Source organism: Oncorhynchus masou, chromosome 13 (assembly GCF_036934945.1).
Source record: "Oncorhynchus masou masou isolate Uvic2021 chromosome 13, UVic_Omas_1.1, whole genome shotgun sequence".
Classification (NCBI taxonomy): Eukaryota; Metazoa; Chordata; class Actinopteri; order Salmoniformes; family Salmonidae; genus Oncorhynchus; species Oncorhynchus masou.
The window spans coordinates 22,003,747-22,013,753 of record NC_088224.1 but is presented as its reverse complement, the minus strand read 5'-3'; the positions used below and the strand labels follow the sequence as shown (position 1 = coordinate 22,013,753).

Below are 10,007 nucleotides of genomic sequence, written 5' to 3'. Positions count from 1 at the left end.
TTAGTAAAAAAAAATGTTTATTTCACAGAAGACCAGAAGCATATGTACAGAGTGCATTACAACAGCACTATAATGAACAATTCTCAAACATAGGTTAACACAAATAGATTTAAACAGCAAAGATAAAACAAGGGAAACTTCCATTTTCATAAATCAGGTGGTATGCTGTTGTGGTTTATCAAACAAAAAATCTTATGCAAATAAGATCTTTAGATGTAAGCAGAGAAAATATATAAAGCTACTACAGGCATCAGTGCCAGAATGGCAAGTCCATAACATAGTCCAGACATCTCCCAAAGTTGAGTTTCACCAGTGCACTGGAGTTCTGTCACTCAATCATCCTCTGAGGGTTCATCTTCCTGTTGTTCTGTGACATCATCCAAGACATCAGCCCTGGGTGTGAAATCACTGCTGGTACATTGGTCATCAGATTCATCTAGCGCTTTCAACTCATCTTCGGTACCAAGGGTGATCTCTCTCAAGTCATCCAGACTTTCTGGACTCTTTCCAGTCAACCTCTGAGGAGACAGAATGAGCTTTGAACATCACAAGTGACCTTAGGTTTAAAAGCATCCAGCAAAGACAGACAAATTCCCCTTTATGTCGCATCAATTTCCCTAGTTACTAGTTACCTCTATCATGTCAGCCATGTGATGTATGTGCTGGGCCAGCTCCTGAAGCTCATCATTCTCAGTCTTCAGCTGGGCTATCTGCTCATCCTTGGCATCAATGTCTTTGTGCAACTAATCAAACAAGGTGAAAGTCAGCTTGAGAAATTGACAGTTTCAGGCTTCACCATCAGCTAAAAAGGTAATTTCAGAGCCAACTATCAGCTTAAGTCAACAGCACTATATCCAAACAACCTGGGATCAAAGTGCCACAAGAATGTGAAAAACAGACAACACCCACTGTGACAGAGATAGATTTTGACAAATTGCACCGTGGGACAGGGACAAGTTGATGGCTACACATTAGTCAGTTTTCAGTGATTAACTCACTTTCTCATTCTCCTGGAGAACGCTGTAGAGCGCTTTTCGTCTCTCCTCAGCTACCTCCTTCCAGTAAGAAGAGGGAGGGGTTTCTGAAACAGAGGGGGTAGGCCATTTCAATTGAACAACCATTAGAGATTAATGAGAGAATATAGATTTCATTCTATGGGATTAAAAGTACGACATTGTACATTTAGACAAAAACCCAGTCCAGTCGTGAAACATGGATGTGATAAATGGGATTAGGATCATGGTCAGCCATAAAACAGTTCATGCTTACAATTCTTTGAATACAAAACATACCTTTGACCATTAGTTCATAGGCCTCCTTGGTAAGGCCATCAGGTAGTTCATCATTTTCTGTGTTTATAGATTTGACAGCAACTTCAGCCTTCATCCTCTTTGAGCCCTTCCCTTGTTCCGCGTTCCACTGTTTTCTTTTGGGAACCACCTTTCCTGTCTAACAAAAACTTAATCAGCACATCAGTTGTTGGTAGACCATTTACCAATTAAAATGACAGCTGTGCCACAGGTTGCAAAACAGTTGGGAAGAAACGTGCAATGTTGATTCCGTGGCACATGATTAATGAACTGACAACGCCTACTCCAAAATTAAGTCTTTCAATTTAAATTCTACAAAATTCTAGCAACCAATAGAAAGTAATGTATATGGGGACACAGTCATCCCAGCACTGCAGAGTTTGCTGGAGGCAGTTGTTTTTAGGGCTGAGCCCAATTAGGCGACTGGCCGATTGTTTGGTCTGTTGGTCGAAAGAGATTGCGCAGTAACACAGGTGCACATACCTCAGTGAACTAATCCATTGCAGAGGCCTGGACTAAAAGCAAATGTATGCTTGATTTGAAAATGTGGTCAGAGACTCCATATAGAGGGTGTGACAATTGCAGAGCCCCCAGAGGCCCAAAAATAAAATATAAAGCTCTGTAACACATTGCCCAAAATGTAATAATGCGGAAGGCTCTGTATAGTGCCACATTGACATGACTGGTTGACTGTAGGTGGGGTGGTACATCCTATATAAAACAAACTCATTTCCTTGACAACAGCTCTGTGAAGTAGTATGAATGTCCCAACTTCTGCTCCAGCAATATCACCGTAAATGCTGCATGGCCAATGAGGAAGTTGGATTGACCATGCGACCAGATGCACTTCACTCCAGTATTCTCCTCCCCCCCCAGGAAAGCTGCCGTTACCGTCAATATTACTCACCAACAGGACATCAAACTAATATCCTATGCTTCACGGAATTGTGGCTGAATTACAACATGGATATTCAACTAGCGGGATACAATTACCACCACAGACAGATGCTGGCACCAAGACCGCACTAAGTCAGCTGTATGAAGAAATAAGCAAACAGGAAACCACTCACCCAGAGGTGGCGCTCCTAGTGGCCGGAGACTTAAATGCAGGGAAACTTAAATCAGTGCCACCAAATCTTTATCAACATGTTAAATGTGCAACCAGAGGGATTTTTTTTATAGATCTCCTGTACTCCACACACAAAGACGTGTACAAAGCTCTCCCTCGCCCTCCATTTGGTAAATCCGACCACAACTCTATCCTCCTAATTCCTGCTTACAAGCAAAAATTAAAAGCAGGAAGCACCAGTGACTCGGTCTATTAAAATAAATGGTCAGATGAAGCAGATGCTAAACTACAGGACTGCTTTGCTTTCATAGACTGGAACATGTTCTAGGATTCTTCCGATGACATTGAGGAATACACCACATCAGTCACTGGCTTTATCAATAAGTGCATTGAGGACGTTGTCCCCACAGTGACCGTACGTACATACCCCAACCAGAAGCCATGGATTACAGGTAACATTCACACTGAGCTAAAGGGTAGAGCTACCGCTTTCAAGGCACGGGACTCTAACCTGGAAGCTTACAAGAAATCCTGCTATGCCCTGCGACAAACCATCAAACAGGCAAAGATTCAATACAGAGCTAAGATTGAATCATACTACACAGGCTCTGATGCTCGTCTTATGTGGCAGGGGATGCAAACTATTACAGACTACAAAGGGAAGCACATCTGTGAGCTGCCCAGTGACAAGAGCCTACCAGATGAGCTAAATCAGTTCTATGCTCGCTTCGAGGCAAGCAACACTGTCGCATGCATGAGAGCATCAACCGTTCTGGACGACTGTGTGATCACGCTCTCTGTAGCCGACGTGAGTAAGACCTTTAAACAGGTCAACATACACAAGGCTGCGGGGCCAGACGGATTACCAGGACGTGTGCTCTGGGCATGTGCTGACCAACTGGCAGGTGTCTTCACTGACATTTTCAACATGTCCCTGATTGAGTCGAATACCAACATGTTTCAAGCAGACCACCATAGTCCCTGTGCCCAAGAACAAAGGCAACCTGCCTAAATGACTACAGACCTGTAGCACTCATGTCCGTAGTCATGAAGTGCTTTGAAAGGTTGGTAATGGCTCACATCAACACCATTATCCCAGAAACACTAGACCCACTCCAATTTGTATACCGCATAAAACAGATCAACAGATGATGCAATCTCTATTGCACTCCACACTGCCCTTCCCCACCTGGACAAAAAGAACACCTATGTGAGAATGCTGTTCATTGACCACAGCTCAGCGTTCAACACAATAGTACCCTCAAAGCTCATCACCAAGCTAAGGATCCTGGGACTAAACACCTCCCTCTGCAACTGGATCCTGGACTTCCTGACGGGCTGCCCCCAGGTGGTCAGGGTAGGTAGCAACACATCTGCCATGCTGATCCTCAACACTGAACTCCACAGGAGTGTGTGCTCAGTCCCCTCCTGTACTCCCTGTTCATCCACAACTGCATGGCCAGGCATGACTCCAACACAATCATTAAGTTTGCTGACGACATAGTGGTAGGCCTGACCAGCATCAACGACGAGAGCCTATAGGGAGGAGGTCAGAGACCTGGCCGGGTGGTTCCAGAATAACAACCTATCCCTCAATGTAACCAAGACTAAGGAGATGATTGTAGACTAGAGGAAAATGAGCACATCCCCATTCTCATCGACGGGGCTGTAGTGGAGCAGGTTGAGAGCTTCAAATTCCTTGGTGTCCACATCAACAAACTAGAATGGTCCAAACACACCAAGACAGTTGTGAAGAGGGCACGACAAAGCCTATTCCCCCTCAGGAAACTAAAAGGATTTGGCATGGGTCCTGTGATCCTCAAAAGGTTCTACAGCTGCAACACCATCCTGTCCGGCTGCATCACTGCCTGGTACGGCAATTGCTCGGGCTCCAACCACAAGGCACTTCAGAGGGTAGTGCGTGCAGCCCAGTACATCACTGGGGCTAAGCTGCCTGCCATCCAGGACCTCTTCACCAGGCGGTGTCAGAGGAAGGCCTGAAAAATTGTCACAGACTGTTCTCTCTACTATCTCATGGCAAGCGGTACCGGAGTGCCAAGTCTGGGACAGAAAGGTTTCTCAACAGTTTTTACCCCCAAGCCATAGGATTCCTGAACAGGTAACCAAATGGTTACCCGGACTATTTGCATTGTGTGCCCCCCCCAACCACTCTGTTTATATCTTATATGCAGTCACCAACTATACATTCATGTACATACTACCTAATTGGCCTGACCAACCAGTGCTCTCGCACATTGGCTAACCGGGCTCTCTTTTTACGCTTCTGCTACTCGCTGTTCATCATATATGCATAGTCACTTTAAAAGATACCTACATGTACATACTACCTCAATAAGCCTGACTAACAGGTGTCTGTATATAGTTGACACTTTTTTCAAATGTCTTTTTACTGTTTTATTTCCTTACCTACACACTTTTTCCACACCATTGGTTAGAGCCTGTAAGTAAGCATTTCACTGTAAGGTCTACTACACCTGTTGTATTCGGCGCACGTGACAAATAAACTTTGATTTGAACAAATATGACCAGCAGTACATTTACCATGAATTCACATTTTTAATCTATAATGTTATGGTCTTTTATTTTAATGCAGTCAATATTATTTACAGTCTTCCTGTTCTCAATGTCAGAGTGGCTACAATGTTTGCAGTCAAAATCCTACACTACCCTTGTGAGAAACAAATTTTGGTTACTTTAATTCCACTTACAAGTCGTGTCAATTTAGTCATCGTCTTTTGTTTGGCGCACCCCTGTCAATGTTAATAAGGATGCGCACGCATAGAAGTAGGCCTACACGCTGCCTGCGTGCAAATGTAAGCATACATTTGGGGTATCTGATTGGCTTAACACCACCATTAATGACCTTTGGAGCTTCTCAAACTAATGCTTTCACCTCAAAAAGCAAAATAATAAATAATCTGATTTACATCCATTGAGATTCACAACAGTTCCTCAATGAACGTGAAAAATAATTCCAGCATGCTGCCTTTCCATAACCCCAAAGGGTCATAAAATAGGCTTCTAATCCAAGCTGGACTTGGACTGAAATACTCAGCTCCTGTGAGCTCCTACCCAAGTCAATTGTTGCTTCTTATCCCTTGTGCAAATAGCCTACAGCTGTGTCCCGAGCTCAGTGGCACTGGAACCGGAGGGCCTAGAATATTTTACACAATGTTTCAAGTTCACTAGCACATTGCAGGCAAGTCCCCAAATTAATATGACCTTTCAAGTTTGTTGCTGACAGGCCATGTGTAGCCAATGTGAGTTATAGAATATTTTTTAAATCAGAATATTTTCTACCTGCAAAGTGGGCTATTTTTACATAGTTGGCAATGGCAATAGAAGTTAACTTTAGGTTTGTATCATTTAGATAGAATTGCGATTACCCACATGACAATGATTGAGATATGAAGACAAATGAAATTAAACTGTTAGTTACAAAGCATAGCTGGCTCGATAGAGCGGTAGAAGTGGTAAGAAGTTGGCGGGGTGGTAGGGTCAGAGGGAAATGTATAAATCAAAGGGGATTGGAAATTACACAAACAAAGACATTGGTAGAAGATTCAACATTAAGACTCTTCTCCCCCCCCAATACAACAATTTGTGCGACAGTCCCCAGGACATACCAGCATTCCTCTGCCAAGGTTCTTATTGACTGCAGCTTGCTGGAGGACTTGCAGAGTTTTCCTTGTAGGTCCCATGTCTTGAATGGACCCACCAAAAAAGCTCTGAGATAAAACATGAAGACAAACACATTTAAAGTTTAATCCAGTAGTTGGATAATTGTTGAATTGTTACACAAAAAGCCTGTGCTCATGTGATTCTATACAAGACTAGTCAGAAGTGTTACACCCCTCTCCATGAAAAACCATTAAGGTACAACATTGGTGGGAAACAAACAACCCCCTCCCTGACCTCAACAGTGAGCACATTCAGCATTTACCTGGATATAGTGCCATTCAACAAACCCTACTCTGGTTCCACTGTCACTTTTGGGATAGCAAATAAGTGTAGTGTCTGAACAGCCCTTCTCACGTGAAGGACCTGGGTTCAAATAACATTTTTTATTTTTAAATCACATGCTGTGTTTGAACTTTGTTGCAATGGAACCAATAGAAGATCCTAAACAATCCCCCCCCCCCCACAATCACCCAGGCTCCCTGGCACTCCAGGCAGGCTAAAGCAAATTTCCAATAGTATTTGAACCCAGGTCTGGTAACCAGAGGTGTGGACGCGAGTCACATGACTTGGACTCAAGTCACAAATATGATGACTTGCAACTCAACTTTGACACCAATGACTTGTGACTTAACTTGGACTTGAGCCTTTTGACTTGACCCGACACCCTCCAAGCACAGATATAAAAAATGCTATTTAAAAATAATATATAAATAAAGTGTGCAGCGCATCAACTCTTTACTTAACAGATTACAGTTTGAATTGGACAGCAGCCAATCAAATTGTGCCAGCTGAGAAAAGTTGCTTGTGGCAGTGTAGAGGAATGTCGGCAGGTGAATTCAGATGGAGCCCTTGGAAAGATGATACCTAAAAGTATTATTTTGGGGTATAAAGACTACGCTAGACGGAGGCGCAAAACTTCCAGCTTTGTTCGACATTTGAAGATGCACAAAAGAACGGTAAGTCGTGGCTAATATAGCCAACAGCTATATATTTTAAATCTTTGCTAGTGTAGCATGTAGGCTAACGTAACGTTAAATCAATGAGTATCCACAGTCAATCAATGTGGAAACGTAACTCAATCTTGGGTGCAATGTTCACAACTGGCGAGGCAGTTGGCAGCCTAAATCCTGCCGTGATGTTACCGCTGTTCCTAAAACCATTGACATACCACACAGAGGGTGTGTATGTGTGTTAAGGTTGGGCGATTGTGGGGGGTGGGGATCTCATGGCTACCCTTGCATTTCCATGGAATTATAAAGTTTACTTGGAAAGTAATAAATATTTAAAAGCATTCATGATTAGCGTAAATGTAATATACTAACTAATACTCATTTTGTGAAGAGCACATGACTTGTTCAGGACTTTCCTGTCTTGACTTGGGAATTGAGTGCTAAGACTTGAGACTTACAAAACAATGACTTGGTCCCACCTCTGCTGGTAACTGACCAGATTGCACAGGCAGGTGTGGGAGAAGGGCAGGCTTACCCCCGAGCCTAGCACAACTGCATACATGAGCCAATTGCCTTCCAATTCCCACAGGCTGCAATTTGCCCCAGGTCATCATCTTACCCGCTGACATTAACCAATTAATTACTGTGGGAACTAGTCTTAAAAACGAATTATGGGAAACTACAAGTTAGTGAGTATGCAAACATTAACCCTAACAATAGTAACAGGCACGAGGTAGAGTCATGAATTTCAAAACGTTGAGTTCCAGTTCTGGATGTGCATGAAGGATCTGTGGGTTAAAACCACTTCAGTTAACTTGCTGAATTGTAATGGTTCGCCTCGTTGCACATAATACTTCGTAAATTAACTTGACACTACAGTAGTCTGCTACAAAACACATCGATATCTTAGCACTAGACTGGGGATTTTGATATTATTTGCTTACCTTTATGTTCGCAGAGGCTTTATTCCCAGGTTTCATTTTCCTAATGGACATTTTGACAATACCTGGTGAGAAAGGGACACTGTAAATCCTAAAAGGTAATTTACAACTCGAAAAAAAGTGACTTAAGAATGATAAATTAAATCGTTAAAAATGTAGCCAAGAACGTGTGATTCTGGAATAGCGTTCTCTAGTTGTCACTGTCTAACAGACTTCGCATCTCGCCGGAGGAAAAAAGCCGCCAAAAATGGCTGGCAATTTACAGCCACAGACAAAAGCAGAAAGTTACCAGGATCTTTGGTATGCGGCCAGGTTAAGTAATACCTCTCTACATAGTTAACATTATCAATGTCTTGCTCCAAAGATACTAACGCGGACCAAATTATCTAGTTAGTAAAATAGAAAGGATCAAAATCATAAACTAAACCGGCTAAAACAAGTAACTAGCTGGCATGAGCTAACACAGTACTGGCTAACATTCATTTTGTCACAAAAAAGGCGCTATCATTCGTGGAATACACTTATTGACTTGAGCGTATTTGACCGGAGAGAAATTCAACATTTTATATTACCATATAATAACGTAACTCACAGTTTTGGCAGCTTCCCGGGAGTGGGATCAGATTGGTTTACTTCTTTATTTCTCGGAAGTCACTTTCCTTTCTCGCCAACTCGCGCCAGGAGCTTAAATGTCCTCTTAATCACGTGACGTGATGCTACTTCTGGATTTTTGTCACTCTTTCAAAATAAGAGTTGTCATCCGTTCTCGTTCTGTCCAGTAAACTAAATTAATTATGAAGGTAAAATGCTAGAAAGTATGCACAGTTATCAACAATCAATATATATTAGTTCATTTTCAAACATGCGTTTCTAAAAGTGAAAATAATGAAGTGATATTTGTTTACATTTTATTTTGTACGTTTTAAAAGGTAGACAGCGATATGACACAGATCAGGGCCTCCGGAAGAGGAAAATTGAGTCCATAGAGAAAGCAAGTAAAAGATGAGTGTCATCGATGGGGTGGTATTATTATCATAAGGAGATGTGTACTTGGAAAACAGAGGAGGAATGGAGATGGTAGAGGTAGAAGAGGTCTAAGAAGAGGTCTAAGAGAGTGAGCTTGAGTTGGATAAATGGTGGGAAAAAGGGAGATGGTTTATCAAAGAAAGAAAGAATGGTAGAAAGTATAGGCAGAGGGAGCTGAAGACAGGAGGAGAAATGGAAGTGAAAGAAGTTATCGGAGACAGAGGTTTGCACCAAGGATCAGGATGAAGAAGAGTCTGACAGTAGGATTGAAGTTCCTGGACTCTTGCCTTTTGGCTGATTAATTTGTGGTTTCATGGTGGGTGAAAAAAAAAGAGTTGGGTCATGTGGAATCGGTGAGGGTAACTAGAAGTGGTCTAGTGATAATTGTTTGTTTCTGTTGGGCAGAAGAGGAATGCGCTCGAAGTAAATCGAATGGGGGCAAGAAAAGTGAATTGTTTCGTTCAAGAAAACAGCACCAATGAAAGGAGTGATAACTGGGGTAGCAGTAGATATAAACGTTGACCAGCTTGGGGGCAAAGATTCCCGGTGTATGTGATGCACATCCTTTGATGCGACGCAGACAGGGTGGCGAGAGCGGGGAAACAGAAGATTCATTGTCTGTTCTCTTGAGTTTTGAAGTTGAGTCTTTGCCTGACAAAGTGAAGTTAGGATACAAGTTATCCTGTATGAGTATTAAGATGTTACAGGTGTCAAGCTTATGGGCATGTGGCATTAGTGTGTAGGAGGGAGGGTCCATTGTGTGAGAAGTGTGCAGAAGGGCATGTGGCATTAGTGTGTAGGAGGGAGGGTCCATTGTGTGAGAAGTGTGCAGAAGGGCATGAGACAAAGTAATGTGTAGTATTGGGGAAAGTAGTGGAATGTGTTCATTGTGGAGGTGCCAATGGAGATCTGGGGATCCCTGGGGATCAGAAATGTCTTGTGCGAGAGAGAGGCAGGTTGAGGTTTCCAGGGTTAGAGTAGAGCAGAAGTTGTCATATGCTGAGGCAGT

General features: G+C 42.7%; 1 protein-coding gene across 2 annotated transcripts in view; it reads right to left on the bottom strand.

The window, feature by feature from the left end:
- Positions 1-10,007, bottom strand: part of LOC135551896 (zinc finger protein OZF-like) — a 24,858-nt gene continuing 14,851 nt past the window's right edge. The window contains exons 1-7 of one of the 2 annotated variants that reach the window (XM_064983174.1): positions 8,565-8,681; positions 7,976-8,037; positions 6,027-6,128; positions 1,293-1,449; positions 999-1,081; positions 633-743; positions 1-518 (exon numbers count right to left, since the gene is read on the bottom strand). In XM_064983174.1, coding sequence (XP_064839246.1) covers positions 333-518; positions 633-743; positions 999-1,081; positions 1,293-1,449; positions 6,027-6,128; positions 7,976-8,026 — 690 coding nt within the window. In that variant the 5' untranslated portion in view covers positions 8,027-8,037; positions 8,565-8,681 and the 3' untranslated portion in view covers positions 1-332. Of the gene's footprint in view, positions 519-632; positions 744-998; positions 1,082-1,292; positions 1,450-6,026; positions 6,129-7,975; positions 8,038-8,564; positions 8,682-10,007 lie in introns of those variants that run through there. The other variant, XM_064983173.1, reaches the window with a different exon arrangement.